The 21,534-nt window shown below is 44.7% G+C and overlaps 1 protein-coding gene across 5 annotated transcripts in view; it reads right to left on the bottom strand.

The window, feature by feature from the left end:
- dab2ipb (DAB2 interacting protein b) overlaps positions 1-21,534 on the bottom strand; it is a gene marked incomplete at its 5' end in the record, with an annotated part of 100,252 nt that overhangs the window by 35,879 nt on the left and 42,839 nt on the right. Inside the window, one exon of one of the 5 annotated variants that reach the window (XM_079179123.1) lies at positions 6,194-6,316. The exons of the other annotated variants lie outside the window; for them this stretch is intronic. Within the exon in view, the coding sequence (XP_079035249.1) occupies positions 6,194-6,216 (23 nt within the window). Of the gene's footprint in view, positions 1-6,193; positions 6,317-21,534 lie in introns of those variants that run through there. 5 annotated transcript variants of the gene reach the window in all.

Here is a 21,534-nt window from a genome sequence, read left to right as displayed (position 1 = left end):
TAAAGAGAGTTGATCTGATAGCCTGTCTGGGATCTGAAACCTCGGGCCCATGTAGGCGTCAGAGCACTTAGACTCCTAACACACTGACTTGATGGCGAGCCGGCTAAACCACGAGGGACTATATTTGTACTGATAGCTCAAGATAGGCCGGATTAATGTACTGCAAGTCCAAACAACGGCGCTCTGAAAAGTCCACACCTACTGGGTTCCTGCCAGCTTATGCATCATTTCACTACAATAACATGTGCTGCAACAGTTGCAGTGCACGTGAAGTGGTGCTAATCTTCACAGAAACATAATAACCTCTTTACGTTTTTGCTTCCACTCATGTTAGTAGAACAACCAACATGCAAAATAACCTTAATGGCCAAATCTTAAGCTTCTGACATAACCTACAACAACAAATACTCCGGTTAATGCTACAGCATTAGGCAGCCTGATGTTAAGTCTCCTTGCTAATAGTGTTTTCTGTGGTAACTGCCCTTGCACAGTGTTTACCCAGCATTCTGCGGTGCTGCTAGACCAGCATTTAAACCAATCGATACGCCTTCCGCTGGCAGGCTGGCACGGCAATTACTTGTTAATAATGCTCTCTGCCAAACAAACACATGAGCACTGTGTGCAAGTAGGCATGCAGATCAACAAGCAGAGCCAGGCAAAGACATACGGGCAGGCAGCTAATTGCACTCGCAATTTTGCCTCGTTCCTACCGAGCAGGGGGTGTGAGAAAATATTGACACACACGAGCGCCACGATATCATGTTTTGTGATGCTGTATATTGATTCTCAAAAACATTATGGATTTTTAATGAACAGGTTTCGTGCAGACAGCGGGAAGGAGGAACTTTTTGGAAGTGGCTTTAATGCGAGCGCTCACTGAACGGTTTGAGTATGTAAATGATGTGAATATTTAGCCCCAGTTTGTGCCTCTCGTGTATTACCACAAATATAAATGTCAAATAAATAACACGAGTACGGACACATGAAGTAGAATTGACAGCGCTTGGCAACCTGTAGATGTGAAACCCGACGGGGTTTGATAAGACCTGTGGCACAGCGGTTTGGCAAGTGGTTTTGCAATCGTGTGCTCAAGATGAGGTTGCAATACATTCGATACGTTTTCATCATATTCATATCCCTGTAGAGTCTCAAAATTCATTAACTCCTCACAGCTGGCTTGGTTTGTAGATGGGGCTTCAAATCAAAAAAAGCTCGAGCCAGCCAGCAACACCGACCGCTCTGCAAGCACCTGGGCCCCTGAACTCAGACATCAAAGCAGGAAAAAAAAAAAAAATCACAGTTAACAACGAAACACGTACTGCGTGCACACATCACACAGCAGTTGGGCCAACCTCGATTATGAACCACATGCACTGCAGAGACAGGAAACCGGACAAATAAGCCAGTATTCTTGCGTCAAGCCTCACAAAATACAGTGTCCATTATAGCTTTGGCGCTGAGTCAGAGGGAAGGACCACAGGCTGCGATGAAACAAACGGCGTGTCTGTCACACTGCAGAACACTCTGTCACGGGTCTGATCGCTCATTTGATCCAAGCAGATGTGGTAAGTCTTTCTCAGTGCTTGATGGGAATAATGAGCCACTGTCAGCTCAGAGTGGAAGTTGAAATCTTAACCACAATCAGCGAGTGGATTTTCCTGCCGATTCATGTCTCTATTCCGGCATTTTATTCAGGCAATACGACGGCATTAGAGTTTTTGGGTAACACCTTGAAAATCGATGTATTTGTGCATCAACCTGCCGTCTGACGTTTGTCATCTGCACTGGAGTGAACAGTAGCGTGATGGGTAGCGGGAGAATATAGACAACCAAACAAACGTCTGGCCCACAGCGAGAGGCAGAAAGAGGAGGGATCCTGTCAGATGCTGCCGGTGCAGAACGGCGAATGTGAGAGCTGAACCACTGACATGTGGCTACAGGCCTTTGCAGACCATAACACCAATCAGGGAGGCCAGAAGATCCACACAACAGAACAGCAGAGAAAAAACGTCATTCACTGTCGAAGTCAGACAGAAAGAATGATCTCTGGGGGGATGAAGGCAGACGTTGAGGTTTGCGAGTGAGTGAAGTGAGCTCGGAGACGCAGCCGCTAATGTGACAGCCTTTAACTTAAATTCCAACAAGCCCTAAAAGGGAAAATTGCCACACATCACACTTAAGACACTCTGAATAAAAAAAAATCCCCTCTCTGCTCATCCAAGCGCGACCTCTTTGAGTCCTGATTGGCTGCGTCGCACGGCCACGAAAGCGCTAACAATGAGAGCGAAAAACAGATGGGTAACGTAGATGAGTGGGCGCAGTCTAGTCCACGTCGGTCCACACGCAGTGCATTAGTGCTTTGCGGCACCTGTGCCGGTCGACAGCGTCGGCTCTTTAGGCTTTTACAGTGCCAGCGGTCTAATGCACACAAGACAAAAGAGAGATTATGCTGGGAAGAGCGAAGAGGGAGACACCGCCCCAGGCATCGCTGCACCAAACAAGAGGGAATAGAAGCTGAAGCTATGGTGTTGACCACCTTTGTGAAGAGAAACAAGAACCAGTTAGTGCCATAGACGGGAGCACACATTAGCCAAAAGTATAGGAGGACAAAGAGGGCCTTTCATTTACAGGGAGGAGGGAAGCTTTTAAAAGGCAAGAATAGGGACGCATGCAAACACACCCTTTTCACTAAACAAACACACAGGAAAGGAGGGCGTTAGCATTAGCATTTAGTATCTCCTAAATGATCGGCTCCTCCAGGAGTCTAGTTTTAGGAGTCTGAAGGGATGCCTGACTCAGAGCACTGGCAGACACACTAGATTGTGGGGAAGTTTGGCTGCTAACTGAGATCAGGTGGTTGGAGAACAACTGTTGGGAGAGCCAACGCAGCCACTGAGCCAGGCTGCAACGCGCACATGCAGACACACGCTCGCAATGCACGGCTTGATTACAGCGAAGAGTCCCCCGCTAGGCTGGGAGGGTAATTCAGTGTAACATCTGCTAGGACACTCGCTGCAGGAGACCAACACGGAGCGCAGAGGAGCCGCTCTGGAGCGGGACCGGCGTTGGCTCTGAAGTCATGTGCCGTGTGAAAAGAGAGCGGAACAGCTGGCCGCGAATATAACCACTGGACAGGGGAGATCACAGTAGCAGCTGCAGCACACAGCATGCCAATTACCTATGATCATCTGTGAGGACTTTTACATTTTGTGGTGATTTCATGGCTGCGTTGGATTGGATACATGTGGTATATCCTTCTTATTCACTTTTTCCCCCCCCTTATCCCAGATGAGTTGAAAGAGCCAGAAGTAAAATAAAAAGGGTCATTAGAGGATTTTGTGTAGCTTCTCCAGTACAATGGACTCTGTTTCACCGAGAGGAATGTGTGTGGGTGAGTGGGTGTTTGTCCACAGCTCTACTCACTGTCACATGGGGGGGGGGGGGGGGGGGGGGTAGCCAGAACATTGCAGTGTAAAGAGAATGTATAATGAGGTCAACGGTCGCACTAATGAGTAACTCCTTAAGTAGCAACTATGGTCGGACGGCAAAGGTCAACCGTCATGCTAATGACGAACGGCCATCTGAGACCTCACCAATGCAGTATTATCGGTATATTGAGTTAATCAATGCCCTTTGTGGGACACAAAGGGGGAGGGGGGGGGGGGGGGGGGGGGGCGGAAAAAGTCATCATGATTGAATATGACTGTACTGGAATACACACAATTTGTTCTTCAGTCAAGCGGCCGGGTGGAATACTCCGTCTCATGACTTCATGTCCCTGGCCTAGAGTGACTAGTCGCCCACACACACACATTCACACGCGCAAGTGGTATCCCCCAAGCAGTACCAACACTCACCCACACATAACGACGCTGCCGGAGCTGAAACACAGGAGTGAAATATGACTGTGCTGCGGCAACAATGTCGTCTTTAAAATGCCTTTGCCTTCCTTAACCGTCGTGCAGAAATGCCTCACATGACGGATTCATAATCGGTTGCACTGAAATGTAATATACTGTGAGGTACTTGTGTCATCGGAACAAAATATATTATTCATTTATCGGATTCTACTTTTGTTGACTTTTGCTGATCCATTATTTCTCTTTTACGTTCTTTTTTTCCTCATTTGGACCAGTCCGTCAGCGGTCTATATATGTGTAGTATATTTTCACCAGACTAACAGGAACATGGACGGACTGCGCCAGAGTTTGGACAAAGTACAAAGCAACAGCACTATAAATGTTTTATAATATGAGGCAATATATATATAAAGTCGTGGGCTTGGAATTGATTATTTCCTAACCAAGCAAAGCAAAATTAACTAAAATCAATATCATATATTACACTATTGATTTTTGCTTATGACTGGATACATTCTGTATTATTTATCATTAAAAGTTGTGCCACAAACTGCACTTCAGACTGCGCAGCAACAAAATGAAAGCTGCACAAGATTTGGAAACAGGAATACTTGACTGTGAACAAATGTTGTTGGAGTCACACCTGACTAGCAGCACTACAGTACATCTCTGATGTGAGGAAATGACTCAGATCTGAATGAATCAGATACCTGATTTGCAGAACTGTGTGCTGGATGATGGCCGCTTCCTGTTTGTGATAATTAGAAGGTGCTTTTAAAAACCAGCCGGCTCGATCCCCTTTGCCAACAAATAACCTTGGCTCATGGCTAATTCATTATTTGTAAACCTAAGAAAACAGCGAAGACCAAAAAAAAACATCTTTCATACTTTTCGCTTTGTAATTCAAATTACCTATGACCACCATTTCCGCTCAGCACACTCATTAATTCTGCACTAAAATACCACAGTAGAGAGGAGATCAGGGCAGTGGTAGAAGACGGAGGTAGAGATAATAAAGTTATCATCATACGACAGGGGGACAGTGAAAACGCCAGCCTAATTGAGCCGATGTCTGCCCAATTAACGGACTTATCATCTGGCTTCGGGCCAGCGAGCCTTAATGTTAAACCCTGTGGGCAGCGAGGTGTCAGACTGGTTTGAGCGACTGTCCTCCGACAAGAGAATACGACTTGCCTAGAGAAGAGAAACCATGATTTCCTGAATCAGTGACGCTGTTATACTGTAGATGTCAATTTAATGATCCCCTCATAGCGCGCACACACACGCATATACACACACAAATACATGTTTTGCACTCAGAGTCTAACATTTCCTATTTTTTATTCCATCACTGATTTGTCATTTAATTGCAGCAATATAGGTATGCCTTAATCACAAAGCTTCGCAGCTACAATAATAGACGTTTAGAGGCAAGACAGCGGGTATGACTCAGCTGTGAGATTACTCAAGGCACGCCAAGGTCACGGAGAGTGTGTGCATCTGTGATCATGTGTATATAGGCCAGACATAAAAAGGATTGTAATTCTACTTTTTAAGCACAAACTGAAGAAAATATAAATTAGTTACAAGCAAGAAAGCTTTTTTTTTTTTTTCTCTTGAACTCTTGCATAACTGTTAAGTGCTGGGAGAACTGATAACAACACGGGCAAAGCAGTAGAAGAGATGAGGAAGTGTGCTTTTCACTTCTGGCCCTGAATATTCAAACGCCCCAGTGGCATTGGACAAAGAAAGAGGGAAACACTTAAGTTCACGCAGAGAAAGAGGGCAGAGACCTTCTTCCCACACAAAACATTGAAAAACAACATCAAAGCTGATCTCTGCAAACACTGCTCTTCTAAATATATAATACATGTTTAGTCGTTACATTTTTATTACCACCAGATTTAGACAGGTGAAACATCTTTAGCACATAATTGGCTATAAATTGCGAAGCGTACCGCCAATACCGGGGTCATATTTGCACACTAAGCCGTAGATTGGCCTCTGGCACTGAATAGTTTTCATGTTCAAGTCTAAACGTGTCCTTGTTTTTCCCTCAGCGCTGTTCCTCTCCAACTATTCACATGTACTTTGTCCTTTCTCTTTTTTAAAATCAGCTATCCAGACCTTTCTTTACAGTCCTAATTCGTACAGAAAGTACCGTACGCCATTTGTGTGGCAAAGAAAAATGAAGCCAACAATGAACAGCCCTGAGTGGACCGTGGGTGGATGCAGAGACAGAGGTTTCCAAAAACCACAGCGTGCAGCTGTGACCATCAACGGCATCAAGCACACCCATCGAATGAGGAATTTTAAACAAAAAGACAACTTACGATCGACTGAATATGTGAAACATGGTCCAGCAGCACCTCTCCAAGCTGGAGCCCCAAAACGCACAGCTCCACTTCGGGTTGCATTCCTCACCAGCGGCTGGTCTCAGTGTTTTTTCCAGACTATTTTTGAGTCTCTGGGAACGTGGCTGGAGCCTCTGCCCTCTGAGCTAAACCACACCGCTCCCAAAGGATGTCTGTTGCTACTAACACACCCCTCTCCACATCCCATTTAAAAAGACAGCGCCGTTTTTTAAGGACAAGCCTGCCCATAGAGTGTCAGAGGAACATTACACAGTGAGGAAGTTATGCATAAACACTATGCTCATGACATGGACGTATGAAGGTAAGAAGCAAGGGGCTGGGCATGGAGCTTCAAAATAAAATACAGATCAAAACTTTATCAAATTCAAATAATACTACAATGTAAAGTCGACAAATTATCCTACAGAATATATCCTATAGCAAATTAGTGCTCAAATGTGTATTTATGGCACTAACGGTGCTTTTTGGAAGGGCTTTTTTTTTTAACCTACTTTGTCACCACGCTACATTTATCTTCATGATTGTACATGACGCTTATGGTTTTGCTGTGGTAATTGTACAACAATAATCACATTATTTCCAGATGAAAACATTGCAAAAACAAATGCTCACTACACATCTAATGTACTGTAAAGGACAGCGCTGACTCCTACTGTCTCCGTTCGACAACAAAGAATTAAACCAAAAAAATGGAAGAAGGAAACAGCTGATATGAAGTAATTTAGGTGCAACTGTCTGAAAAATATAGCAAATTCTCTATATTTTTTTTTTAGCTGAAGTCAGTCTCTAGGATATGCAGCTCTTCTGTCATCATCAGATCTGTCTCCCCTGCTTTTTCTCACACTGACATAGACCCCGAGTTGGCAGCCAGGAAGTCAGCCTGCCTCCTTCTCCTCCTCCCACCATGTGTCCCCGTAGCAGGAAACAAAGGCTCAGCCTTCAGCACCGCACTCTGTGGGAAAATGCCGGGTCCTTGGCCGGAGAGATGGACTCCAAGAAAAGGGAAAAGAAAAAACGAAGAAAAACCAGGGGAGGAGGGCACAAGAGAGAGGAGGAGAAAATGTGTCCGGCCATGGTTTAAGGAGGGAGCGCACTGCCAGATGTATTCTACGCTTGTTTTCGCATAGCTGGCGAAACAGTGAGTGAAGACTGATGTCACAGCTAAGACATGCTGTCAACAAACGCTTCCGAGCAAACTGATGTTTGAGCATGAAAAAAAAATAAAATCCAAGGCTACAGAAATCTGTGAAATAATTACATGGAAACACGTCCAGCTGGGCACGGATCGGCTTCAGTACTTCCTATTAAAATGCTTTCTGAACGACAGGAGAATATTTCAGCTCAATCATTCACCAGAAATTGCATAGACGTCACCGTGTGTAAAGACTCAAGTGAAACTCTACAGGAGCCAGTGGCAGCTGTCTACCTCGACAATGGATTTCATTGTGAGCTATACACTGGAGAGGTCTTTGCACCCCATTATAGACGGAGGGTTTTCTCCGGCTCCAAAACAATTTTAGTATCATTTGGGGAGGTGAAACTGGAGGAGGTTTAATGTACTTGTTCTCCCCGATGCAGTGGATTAGAGTTGCTTGCTCTTATCACAAGTAAACAGACCTGCGTGCCTTGCTGTTCTGGAGAATGGCTGGGTAAAGGTTAACTACAAAGCCAAGGCCTGGAGACTAAACACTCAGGGGGGATTTCCTCATTCCTCTGGTCTGGGTCATGATAATATCATACCTCATAGGTTTGTTTGGAGTGCAACTGCTCCAAAAATATAATGTAGATGCAGGCAAGGCTTTTCTTTATATGGGAGTATATTTGTAATCACTGTGGCAGGAGAGGAATGCAGAAAACTATCTCAATGTTTTTGTTTCCTGTGAATAATGAACAATAGCCTTCTGTACCGAATCACGTAGCAGCACGACTTTTACATTTTGCATGAGCATATGAGCATTAGTTTGTGCAGATACGGTTTCCGTGCATGCACACACATTCAAACATAAAGTATATTGGCAGAACGATGTGAATTTGTGAGAAAAGTCCATGTCAGATGCGTGCCAAGGTCTGTGTGTGTGTGTGTGTGTGTGTGTGTGTGTGTGGGTGGGGTATGCGCAAGATCACGAGCCAAGTGTACAGCAGCAGACAGAGTGGGTCAAGAGAGAAGGTGGGAGAGACGGGGCTCTCTCTCTCTGCAGACGGTCCCTGAAAGGCCTCGCCTCATGAAAACGTATTCCCCTGCCTCCCGCTCACCCGTTTAGTGGAGCACCACCTGCCTGCACCGAGGCAACGAGTGGGAGGTGACGCGGAGGGAAATAATCGGGTGGATTTGGGCCGTTCCCGGGCAGGCTTCTACAAGTCTGCATTGCAGAGTGGTAGGTGGCGAAATGGAGAGAGGGTGACACACGTTGGACAAGTAGGTGTTGATAGAGGGCCCAGGCAAGAGCAGAAGGCACAGAGAGAGGAAGATGAAGAGACTGACGGGACGGAGAGAAGAGCAAATTGAACTCGCATCAACGTTCGAGTGACTCAAGTAGAGCGGGTATGGATATTACTGCAACGAGGAGGACGGCAAGACCGAGAATAATGACCGTTTCTGTTACTGCAGTGAATGTGGGCTGTACGTGATAGTTTAATTAGATACTTCTGCTGTTAAATATGAAAGGTGAACCCTCCCATGAAGTGTATGGGCGATATGATGGCATATACCAGTTTTGTCTATCCCTTTAAGATGTCTGGTTGTCTGAATCTAAAAGACAGCGTCGAAAGACAGCGTCTAAAGACAGCGTCTCTCTGTCTAGAAGTGTAGGCACAGGAAGTGAAGTGAGAGGAAATGATACGCAAATAGAAGCATTAGAGATCTTTCCCTCCATCACTCCATCCCTCTATAGCCGGCCCTCCATTTCATTTTTGTAAAGCAGCTTACTGTAGAGAGACAGGCACGCAGTGGCATCAGCTCTTCTGCATGTTTGTGTATATATATATATATATATATATATATATATATATTTCTATATAGACAGAGATAAAAGAGTACTGTATGAGAGCAGAAGGACAGAAAGAGACCTTTAGGACTGATGCTTGAGAGCTCTCCTCTCTTGTTGCTCCTATTGACTCTGCACTACGGCCTCCGGGGCAGGAAAGAGCGAGTGAGTGATTCAATTATTGACAACGTGCAACGCTGCCCTATCATGAGCATATGCTCCTCTTTCATCCGCTACCAGGCAGAGTTGAGGAGATCCAGAGCCACGTTGCTGAATGTCTTTGACGCAGCCTACTTACGACCGTCTTTCATTCACCACGGCGAGCTGGATTCAAGTCGATATTCTGACCTTCAATTGGTCGACGGGCGCCACAACTTTAAAAGAATTAAAACTCACTGAATGCAAGCCCTTGAATATCAAGACGCTTTTTTAATGCAAGGCCCCGTCCGTCTCTCTTCCTTTCATGCTCCGACTTCTTTTCAGATCGATCACTTGGACTAACAGAAGTGCAGACGTTATTGTGCGTTTGTGTGTGTCAAATGTCCATCATCTCGAATAAGCGTCGGGTTCCTGTATACGTGAATGTAATTGGTGGATTCAAATCAAGCATTTAAAGCGTGCTAATATATATAAAGAAAACATCACCAAATTTGGAGATACCTGGTATTCAGGACAGCAACAATACATTTGAAAATAGATAACTATTTATAGACAACAAACAAGCAATGGTCCTGAACAAACAGCTGCTTGCTTGGATGTTTGTATTTGTGTGGTCGTGAGTGAGTGTTGCCGATTGAGTGTTGGACTGTGGCTGTTTCTCCGTGCCCCCGTGTGAACCGCCAACGGTTCAGACCTATTGTCCCACAGTGGAGTGGCCCGTGGGTGCGGCACTGACCCACTCCTCCCTCCCCCATACGTGCGTCTGATCAAATGCTCTGCTCCACTTCACCAGCTCTCAGTAAATCAATGGACCTCACGGAAATGATCTACGACAGAGTAATTACACAGAGACAGAACAATGGAGAGGAAAGGGAGGAAGTAGCAGAAATATACTGTACAAAGCTACGCTCTGCATTGATTCTGGCCCTTCCCCTGCAACACGGATATATCATGAATATTATTACATCAGTGTTGAATTTCATGAATTCAATTTAGTCCAGTGCGATAAGAACAGTCCAAGAGCAGGATTTAAGGGCAAAGTCCTGGAAAAGTGAACAAATTCTGCATCAGAGGTTTAGTCCCCCAGAATAAACTAGTACACTAAATATTGGAAAATTAACAAGAGCAGACTGTCGGCCCTTTTCGTTTCAGTCATCTTATGTGCTTTTCCCTTTCTCACAATGTTTGTCATATCTCCATCACACATTCCCTCTAACCATCTCCCCCATCTCATCCATGTTTAAGGCTGCGAAAATGACTAACGGCTCTATTTCTCGCTCTGCCATCCTTGGATCATTGGAACATACTAAAAACACGCGCTCGGGAACATATGCATATCTGCATACAGCATGTGCACGTGTACTAATGTGTGCAAAAACATTTGTTTGTACATGCAAACATATACAGGACCCCCAGGCTGGGAGGAAACAGGAATCGCACTGTTACTGCATATAAATACAGGCTGGCACACAATGCTTGGAGCGTAATATGTAGAAGTCAAGCTCGGTTTTGTTCTTGAGGGCTCGACAGCACGCTACAATCAGGAGGACCACCAGCTGAGCTCTCACACTGAACCAGTTCTGCATACTGCAGTGAACAGGCTGCACAAAGCCATCAGACTGTCATTTATCTGTCTGCTAAACCAAAGATGGCTTTCTCCCGGGAAGCCATCACCGAGGAAAATAAATGTTAGTGGGAATGCCGTTCCCCGGCAGAAACTGTTTAACTAAACTCTGCCTCCATTATGTGGCAGGGGAGGTACGAGTGCTGCCGAGCAGTTTGCCGAATGCCTCGGTGTTTCATCCGTCCTCTTAATGACACACATTAAAACGGAATAACTCAACTAACTGGAATAACTTAATTATACTTGATGTGCGGTTGCTGACTAATTTAATGCATGTAAGTAGCATGTATAGCGAGATTTACGCCCGAGTGTGAAACTGGGTATGGTGCGTTAACTGGGCCACGGATGTTTGTGGGATAATCTAATCAACGTCAGGAAACACATTGGAATAATCCATGCGTAAAAATGAAAATAACTCTGGGAGAGCTCACGCGACAATGTGTACCGACTGACTTAATATCGCCCCGTAAGATCACTTTGAATCTAAAATATAAACTCCCCCGAGGCCTGGACGAAATGATGACTAACCGGCAAGATTATCCCTTCCACTCACCCCGAGACATTACAATGTATCGACGATGAAATGAGCTGTTGCTCTCCCAAACTCTCTATCCTTGAGACACACGGCTCTCTCTTTCCTTTGAACCGCTGATAATTGCCTCCAACATACGACTTCCACTGAGAACGCCGGCCAAAACCGTCCGGCTGACCTCAAAGCTTGGCCCAGTCATCTGATTTGTGTTAGCTGGCTGCCCTCCGTCACACAGGCCAGCTTTGTGTGATGTTGCTACATGTAGGTTATTGGTCACCACTCGGAATCAAAACCCCATCTCTGTGTTATCCTCTCTGATGTTGTATGTATAAACCCGATGTTATATATACACATATATACACACATTTATGTGTGTGTAATAAATGCACCGCTCTGAATGAAAGCCCTTTGGGAGTTAAAAGCAATTATATAATAATGACTGAGTAACCTGGATGTACGCAGGGTGTAGTAGAGTGTGTGTGTGTGTGTGTGTGTGCGTTCAGGAGAGCAGTCTCCTTTGCATTGTCACTGATTGAGAGAAGCAAAGGAGGAGGAGGAGGACGGCACAGCTGGGCAGCACACAGAGGCAGAGGAGCGTAAACAGTCTCAATGAAGCATCCTCTCGTCCACATTTCTATTCGCGGCCGCAGAATAAGAACAGAAAAATACACGACCTCCCACCGCCCGAACCCGAGCAAAACCAAACACACAAAGGACGGCGAGTGACATGTGAAAAAGCAGGGGCAACACTCACCAGGCATTGTCAGAATTCCACAGAACAATCAAAGGCAAAGCGGAGAGAGAAACCGAGGCTGAGCCGGAATAAGAGAGGAGAAAAAAAAAAAGAAAAAAGAAAAAAGGCAGGGATGGATGAGGGCAGAGGCGATTTCAAAGCTCCATTTTTTTTTTTCCCCCCCTGCTGCCGATGCAGACCGCTGCTTCGCCTCTTCGCTTCCTTTACTTGTGGTTCTCTTCCTCCTTCTCTCTCCTCCTGCTGCTGCTTTAAGACAAGGGGTGGAGAATAAGCGCTACAATGCTCTCCCTCTCTTGCTGCTCCCTTTCCTCCTTTCGTTCTCCCACCCTCTCTTGCTCACCCAGTGCAGAGCATGCCCTACTTCCTGTGTTGTCTCTGGAATGGGACACACTCTCTCCTCTCCGTTTTCTTTCATTCGGCATGAATGAATTTAAGGGTTCCCCGACACTCGACTCGGATTTAGGAATGATGAAGATTGGTTCCCTTTTCTCCTCTGCTGTCTCTCTCCCCCCCTCACAGAAACTCCAGCTTATCCCACTCCCTTTCACTATCAGTGATTGACTGCACCTCCCATCTCTGTCTCCTTGCGCAGGGAGGAGCCTGCATATGTTGTGCGAGGGTGTGTGTGTGTGTGTGTGTGTGGGGGATTACATGTTTGTGTGTGTGGCGCAGCCTAGCCTGGCCCTCCCCCCCCCCCCCCTCTTGTGTTGCTCCAGTGGGAGTGTGTGTGCTCTTTGTCCTGTCAACTGTTGTGCGAGGTGTGCTGCTTTCCCTGTCAGCCACTACTGCTGCTGCTGCTGCCGTCGCCACCTCCGCCTGGGACTGAGGGGGGGGTGTATGTGCCCTGAGCATGGACTCGGTTCAGCTGGGAGACAAGGACTCGTGCTGGGGCTCAGAAAGAAAAACAAAACAAAACAAAAAAAAACAGCGTACATACGAGGCTGGAGCTCAGCTTTGGCAAAGTGACTTGGCTGATGGGGCCAGCCAACGGGTTTGGTGGTGGTGAGACCGGAATGTGTGTGTGGGAGGGTTTTGCCATGCTCAATTTGAGCCGGGATTGGTAGACTGGCAGAGGAGATATGGGGATAGTTGGAGGCTATTTCTAGAGCTTACAGCCTGACAGAGCTGGCACGAGGGGGTGAAGGGCCCGGGGGGGACGCACCGATAAGGGCAGGGCAGCTGTGGAGAGCCGTTTCAGAAGAGCCACGGCCACCAATCTGCACTCCCTGCACGTCTGCAGTGATGTCATCCAACATGACATCACCCTTAGGCCCTTACTCTCCCGGACACATGACACAAACACACACACACACTTGTGCGAGTGTAAACCAAAAGGATCACACAATGGGGTGTGGAGGAGGGGTGAGCTCTGAGTTCACTCCCATGCTTAACAAGAGGTCACATGCTCATTGTTAGGTTTATAATGAGCAAATCATGGAAAGTATTTCAGTAGCTTTCTGCTGGCCACCTGTTTCCTCCTGAAACTGACAAAATAGTTTTGCCTTAAACCATTTCTAGTGACTTCACTCTATTCAAGTCAGAATCTGTAAGGTTTACGTTCCCATTTTATGAGCCTAAAACAGGCCGTTCTTATACAACGTTTGTAGCTATACCTACCTAAAATGAGTGCGCCTTAATTAGTAGATATCCAACAAAGTCAATTTGTATGTAATCCATGTAATTATGTACCAGGAAGTATAAAGAAGTCAACATTGATTTGTGACAGAAGTAACGCCACTTTTAAAGGTTATTTTAATCCAAATCAACATCTTTTCCTAAACCTACCCGAGTAATTGTTGTTAAATTGTAATTTAATGACAGCAAATTGACACGTGTTGCTGGACTTCCCAAGTAAAACGCACGGAAAATGAGAAGTTACTTTTTGTAAGATATCATACGAACTGTTGTATAAGGAACTATTGTCTAAAACACTGAATATATGTACACAGTAAGAATTTGATGAATACAGCATCATACATTACAGGTTCATTAAAACCTGTCTCAGAAGATGTCTTTGATATAATTCTACCCAACAGCGTTTGCACTGACCTAACCGCCGACATTACTTCAATCTCAGCATGATAAGATTAATTATCTATTCTTACTGTGAGAGCAATGTCCAGTGCAATCCAGTGCAATTGCTCTGCAATGACTGGGGGGTGATAAAACAACATGGTCCATTTTGATTGCAAATTCTATTGCATTATTATAAAAGCTTTTTCTTTGTTTAGTTTACTCCTTACCTGAACAGATAATTATCATATTATAGATACAAACCTGTCCTGCAAAACACAGACAGGCTAGCTCAAAATAGCTGTTGCTCATAATGCATTAGCAGGTTGTATCAGCATGGAATGCAGCCCAAAAATAAGTATTTCATATTTGCAGTTCATTCTTTTATCTAGTCTATCTATTTGTTATCTACGTGTTGGGTGCATCATCGCAAAGCTGCCCTCAAATCAGAAATAAACATTGCAGTCTTATGAAAATGTTGAAGCCTTCTAATCACTGAACATCACTTGTATTTTCCAACATCTTTGAAGGTAAAATGACTAAATTAAAGCCAGTCTAAACAACACACGACTCTACATCTGCACAAGTGAAATTATTAATATAAAAGCATTCTTTGCATAAGCTGCGCAGTGATGTAAAGTGCATGAAATACATAAACAACGACGTGCTCAAAGCTCTGTGAATGTATCATGCGTAAAAGCACGCTGTGTTTTCTGATAGAAGGGACACGAGTGCAGTCTGAGTGCAGCGAGCTATTCGAGAGGGTTTGTAAATGCAAAATGAAAAGCTGAACGTCTGACCCAGACATAATCCAGCTAACAATGACAGCACTCAACGAATACACTCATAGCGCTTTTTTTATAAAAGGGATACTGAGGTCCGTCGAGCTCCGTCTCAACTCTCCTTCACTCCAGTGCATGTCCCTGTATTTACAACGCTCTGTGTGGTGAGCATGCAATGCAGTGCAATGACAGCCATCAGTAAAGAGTGCAACAGTGGGAGTCTAGACTCCAGCAATCAGTCAAATAGATTCTGACGGATTCCAGTGTGTTGCAAAAAAAATGCTATTTCACAATGATTGTTTTGTCGGCGTAAATGGGAACGGCAGGAGAGCATCCTGTGGAATGTAATGTTCCTTTTGGCATTAGTGGCAGCCCATCCTCGGGCAAAACGGAGGAGTCGGAGAGGTAAACAGGCAGCTCGGCACCTTGGATCTTAAATGTTTGTTTCTAACTAGGTCAGACCGCAGCAGCGGCGCTGTGCTGCTGTTACGCCACATCTGCCAGTCTCTCGTTTCTCTTCTTCAGCTCGATTCAGTTCGAGCTACACGAGATAAATATTTGCCAGAAATACTATTTCATTAACAGAGCATACATACGGCTATTCACCAAAAAGAATGATAAATTACAGCAACCACGTTATTAAATGTTTATCTACTATAGAGAGCCGCGTCAACGCGGACAAGAAGTTAAAGATTGGGTCGTTAGTAGTGGATAAACCATCAGAAATAGCCAGCTCTTTTCCAATGAAAGTAGCTAGCGGCACTAGCTCCACAAGTCACTAAATCTATTGAGAACGTTGCCGAGTCTGCGACACTGACAGCCATACTAAATAATGACATTTAGCGGAAATTAAGCGCGCTTGTGCTTCCTTTTCTATCAATTCAGTTACTTACAGTGTTAAAGACGTATAACACATAGAAATATAAATAATGGCAGTGAAGTGCACATTAATGAAGTTAAAAATATACAAGATAGGTTGAGGTAAGAACGCAGGTCATAAGACAGTGGGGGGGGGTCGACATGGGTTATACGCCTTGAAGGGTTCCAGGGATGCAGCATTAGTGACAAAATAAAACAAGGTCATTCCAACAGAGTGTAACAATTTAGAGACGGATAAGTTAGTCTCGTGACAAAGGTTGTGTGCTGCCTTGTATGAGCCGATACAGTCTGACAGGTGATCAGGTGATTCCTTTATCTCTGCAAGCCAGTTTGCACCCACATTTGACTTGCTTGTCTGCAATCACCTTGATTTATTATATAACGCACCACCCATCACACTATTGTATTATATTATGCCCTCACAAATTCACTACTTTCTGCTAGCAATCCCACAATGCAATGCAAAACATTTTATGGATGCGACAGTCCGGCAACACTCTGGCAATGATGACACTTATTCGTGTTCAAACTTTTACATTTATAGCTCACTGTGGAATAAACTACTGATGGAGGGAGCAGTGAATGAGTGAACTGGACACAGTTTAGTTGCCAGCTGTGATGTGAATCAGTCCATGCAAAGTCAGAAGGACCAATCAACATTTGGACGGAAGGCCAGCTTGACAAATCCCTGCTGGCTTGTATCACAAACAGCAACAGAAGTGAGAGCGATGCTGATCAGTCTGCAGAAACTTGAAAAGATGTTGCTTTCTGCAAATGATCTAAGCATACTGGACAGGCAGATGGTCACCGGCAGTTTAATTAAAAACATTCAGGAACTTAGGATGCAGCGCATATTTCGCCTTTCTCGGGCTCCTCCTATCACGTGTTACCACACGCGCGTCTCATCACACTACCTGGTTGTCAACACTCAGACCAGAGTACGAGTGAAACTATACGTCTCCTATAGGCCGCCGCTGTAATATAGAATAGAAGAAACAAAAACAACGAAGTCTTAGTTAACATTTCCTGGAGCTTCTTTTTTGTTCACATGAATATTGCCCAAGGGATTATGGTTCATTACCAGTTAATGGTGAACTCAATGGTGAAACTGAAGCTTGTTTATATTTTACACTTCCTCTCCTTGCCAGTCAGGTTGGATAAATGAAAGTGCAGTGAAATGTATACCTCAGTGTGTCACATGCACACGGGTAGAATCGGCTTTGATTGGTCAACGGCAGAATAAAAACCCCAGCGGACTCACGTCACAAAAATTACACACGCACAGACACACACACACACACACACACACTACCAATGAGTGAGTGGTAAAGAGGCCTGTTAGTGAAGTGAAAATGGTGAAAACACATCTAGAGTCCTCGCTACGGTAATTTAGTGGCTCCGAGTACCATCTGGACAGTCACTGACCTCTTTTACGCACGCATGTGTGTGTTAACACTCAATATTATTATTATTTTTTTTTTACATTTAAATGTTATAGGTAGCTCCTGTATTCAATCCTGCTCGAGAGAAACCTCTCTAGGTTTGGATAGGACAGAGCGCCCCGTCAAGCATATGACCCCAAATACATTATCGAGCTGGTGAAAAACACCGCTGTGTGACTCTTTACTCTCTTACCATACACTCTTCCTCTATTCCGTGAGTCATATTGAAGTAAAAACATGCATTCCTTAAATGTAAACACTGACAATGATGCTTCAAAAAGGCCAAAAAAATATATTCATAATACGAATCCATGACAAATAACTGGTGAGCCTGTGTAACCGGGGGTAGATTAAAGAAGCCATGAATGAGTAAATGAGTGTTTGCATGCGTACTGAGCAGTCCTTTAAAGGGATGCGCAGGGAGCCGCTTTTGATGGGGCCCTCTGTATTCCTGTCACGCCCAAGGCCCTATCCATTACAGCTCATTACCCGGGGAGAGAATGAAAGAGAGGAGACCCTTGGCCACGCTCGCCCGGGCTCACAGAAGGCCCAGCAGGGTTAAACATCAACCCAGCCACCGAAACCTACCAGCTGGGCAGGTGTCAACACCATTAGGATTGCTGTGGCGATGATGCTGCTCCAAACTATGGAGAAAGTAAAAGTGATCACAGAAGCAATATATAGCACAGCACCCTGGAATACATTGAATGTAATTTGGTGTAATGTAAATCACGCACATTCTGCCGATTTGCTACAGCGATGAGAGAAAGGAAGTACGTAACAAGCAAAAGGTTTTCAAAACCGCGCCGAGCTGAGAAACAGAACGAACCAAGGCCATTCGAAATCTAATTATACATTAGCACATCATAATGGATCCTTCAATCTGCGAAGCTTTCTTCTTGTTTCAGGGACTGCACTTAAAAGGTGTAAAGCTGAATCTGAAAAGATCAGTGTATCTGTTGGAGGGCACGATTTGTGCGTCACTTAATGTGTTCATTCTACAAATGAGACTGACTGAAGGTGTCAGCTTTTAAGTCACTGAATTCAATCTTTTTTCATGGAACGAATACACTCAGTTTTGTTCTGGGAGTGTAATTAAAAAGAAAAACAACATACTCAGATGCTTGTGCGGACATTTTCATGTGAACAACAAAACAGATTCAGTAATTCGGTGCTGGTGTTCTCTGTCTGTGAGAGTGTTTGGACAGCAGTAAGAGAAACCCGTCTCATTCAGAGGAGCTTATCTTAGTTCATGTACTTAAGCTACTTCGGGGACTCTAAGTAACAGACGATATAACCTTCAAAATCTATAAAAGTTCTTTTGCCTGAATCTGGCGGAACATTGGAACAAAAAAATAATGATCACTCACTAAGCCGGGGTGCTGGAACTTCAAAACTGAATAGCCATCTCCGTCCTTGTTGCAAATGACGAGCCCTCTGTTTATGAAAGCAGGACAAATTAACCTTTTCAACACACCCACCTCTGTCTAAGCACCTAAACAACTACGCATTACTCTTGAATTAATAATGTCCTCGTTACAATCTCGGACAGAGAGGGCTAATGCCTTGAAGCCTTGAAAATCATCACCGAATTAAAGCCATTGTGCTTTTAGACGCTTTTGCTCTCCTGGTCTGCATGGGGATGGAGCATAATAATGCACAGTGGTAGGTGAAACCTGCTCTGTACAACACATTATTACCCTGAGAGCTCCGTTTCATCTACGCCGAATCATGCTGATGCATTGCAAATGAGATGGCGAGAGGGGAAGGATGCCAGAGAGAGAAGGATGCAGTCTTCCTCTGCCTAATTATACTGCTGCAATGAACAGAATGAAACCACTGCTGTTGTTTTTCTTCTTATTGGCGCAAAAAAAAATATAAAATCTGTAACCGGGCATTTGATTGTTGTCGCTACTTGGAGCATTACTTCAATGGACAGTGTCCACGCCCACATCCTTACTGTGTGTGCACGCCAGTAATCACCCCCAATAAAAACTGAATCAACATTTGAGAAGAACCGTGCAGTGAATGAGGAATCACTGAATGAATGAATACGCTGATGCCAGGATGACTTGATAAGATGGATCACTTATCTGACTGTAAGAAAAGGAGACAGTGTGTGTGTGTGTGTGTGTGTGTGTGCATGATTATGTGTTGCCAGGTGTGTGCACATGAGATCAACAAGCATGTGGCCTTCAGCCACAGGGAAGTGGGATTGATGGAATGACTGGAGGGAAGGAGGAGGATGACGAGCTGGTAAAGGAGACATTTCCCCTACAATGAGGAGAGACAACAGGGTGGGGAGTATGCAAATTATGACAAATATGAACAAGAGGAGAGGCGAGGAGAGGGGAATGTTGGTGCAGTGGCACGAAATGAGGACGAGAGGGTAGAGAGAGAGAGAGAGGAGAGAGGAGAGAGGAGGATCCGGGGACAAGTCTGTGAGCGCTGGATTGGGTTTAATGGAGCGGAAATCCACCAGCGAGCCGCGGTTCCGAACGCAGCTATTAGCATGAACGGAGCAAATAAGACGGGAACAAAGTGACAAATGATAGCGAAGCAGGAATGGACACGGGAGACGGAATAAATTAACACATGAGCCGGGGGTGGGGGGGGGGGGGGATGTGAAATGTGAACAGAGGCTCATAACATGAAGGGTTAACAGACGATGCTGGCAGAGCAAAAAAAGTGAATGTCAGTAAGTAAGTGAGTGAGATGTGGAGGGAGATGGGGAGAGGAAGAAGGGAGGGAGCAATAGAAAAGGTTGGATATTACAGTGGAACCACCTGGGGAATGTTTACAGAATTTAATAACTCTAAATGGCATCACTTTATTGGATTTATGGATGGATGTGTCTCTCACTCCCTCACTGTGCTGCTGTGTTCTCACAGACACGCTCCCAACACCCCCACCTGCAACAATTACCGCGGCACCCCATTGGTGCAGCTTTATGAAAAATGGGGTTTGTATCGAGGGCTCTTGAATCCTGTTCAGAGCTTTCGGGCTGAAGCTTCTTACAACACGGGTGCTGATACCACTGTTTCACCACCTTATATGGTCGGTGGAACTGTGACATCATGCCTGTCATTTCAAAATAAGATATATATATTAAGCCCAATATGTTTTTCTAAATCTGAAAAGTCTCCTTTCGTCTCAAGAAGCCAGGCAAAACGTGTGTCCACCTTACCACACACAGTAGGTATGTTTGAACTGTTATGTCCCTGCTATTTTCATCTAAAGGATGATTTAAATAACTCATTGAAATAACATTTGACAAATAGAGTTTATCCAGTGTTTTCCTTGCAGTGTGAATATGGATTTGAAATTGCATTTAGAACATCATGTAGGGAGCCAGTTTGTTGGTGCGTAAGTCAAAAAGAGTGGTAAAGTAATTTAAATACTGTTTCAGGATAATCGGAGTTGAGGTAAGACGAGCCGTGTTTCCGTTCAATTGTCAAGTGAACTTGTGAAATGTCACTAAAAAGAGATGCAAGTTTAGACAAAGTCATGTTTATGTACTTATCTATATGTGTCTTGTTCAGGAGTCTCTCCCAGCATGCATCTATATGGTCGCTCAGTATACAGTATAGTATGCAATGCAAACAGAATTAAAGCATAAGCTGAGCAGATTGCCTGAGACGGGGAGACAGAAAAAAACAGGAAGAGAAAAACGGATGGAAAGAATTGCTTTGGCCATTTTATCCATCTGCTAATATTCAGAGTCTGTGAGTGACGGCAAAAAAATAAGCTTCCCTGCTGTGTTAGAGACGCAGCGTTTCCATAAAAACACATGAGTCACACTGGTGCCCACAGTGCTGAGAACTTCAGCTCCCCAAACACACGCACGCATTAGATACGCATCTAATTACAGACACAAAGTCACAGCCATCCACAGACTTTGTTGTGAGCAGGACTGTGGATTATCATGAGTAACCGGGACATTATTTATACAGACATCGCTGCCACCTGAGTGCCACTTACTCCCACGGAGAGACGGTAAACATCTCTCGGGCCGATATCGCCAAAACGTCGGCAACTCACACAAAAACAATGAGGATTGATTACGTTACATTACAGTCATTTAGCAGACGCTTTTATCCAAAGCGACTTACAATAAGTGTATTCAACAT

This window comes from Pholis gunnellus (genome assembly GCF_910591455.1).
Source record: "Pholis gunnellus genome assembly, chromosome: 18".
Classification (NCBI taxonomy): Eukaryota; Metazoa; Chordata; class Actinopteri; order Perciformes; family Pholidae; genus Pholis; species Pholis gunnellus.
Note: the sequence above shows the minus strand (reverse complement) of the source record. Positions and strands in the feature narration are given on the sequence as shown.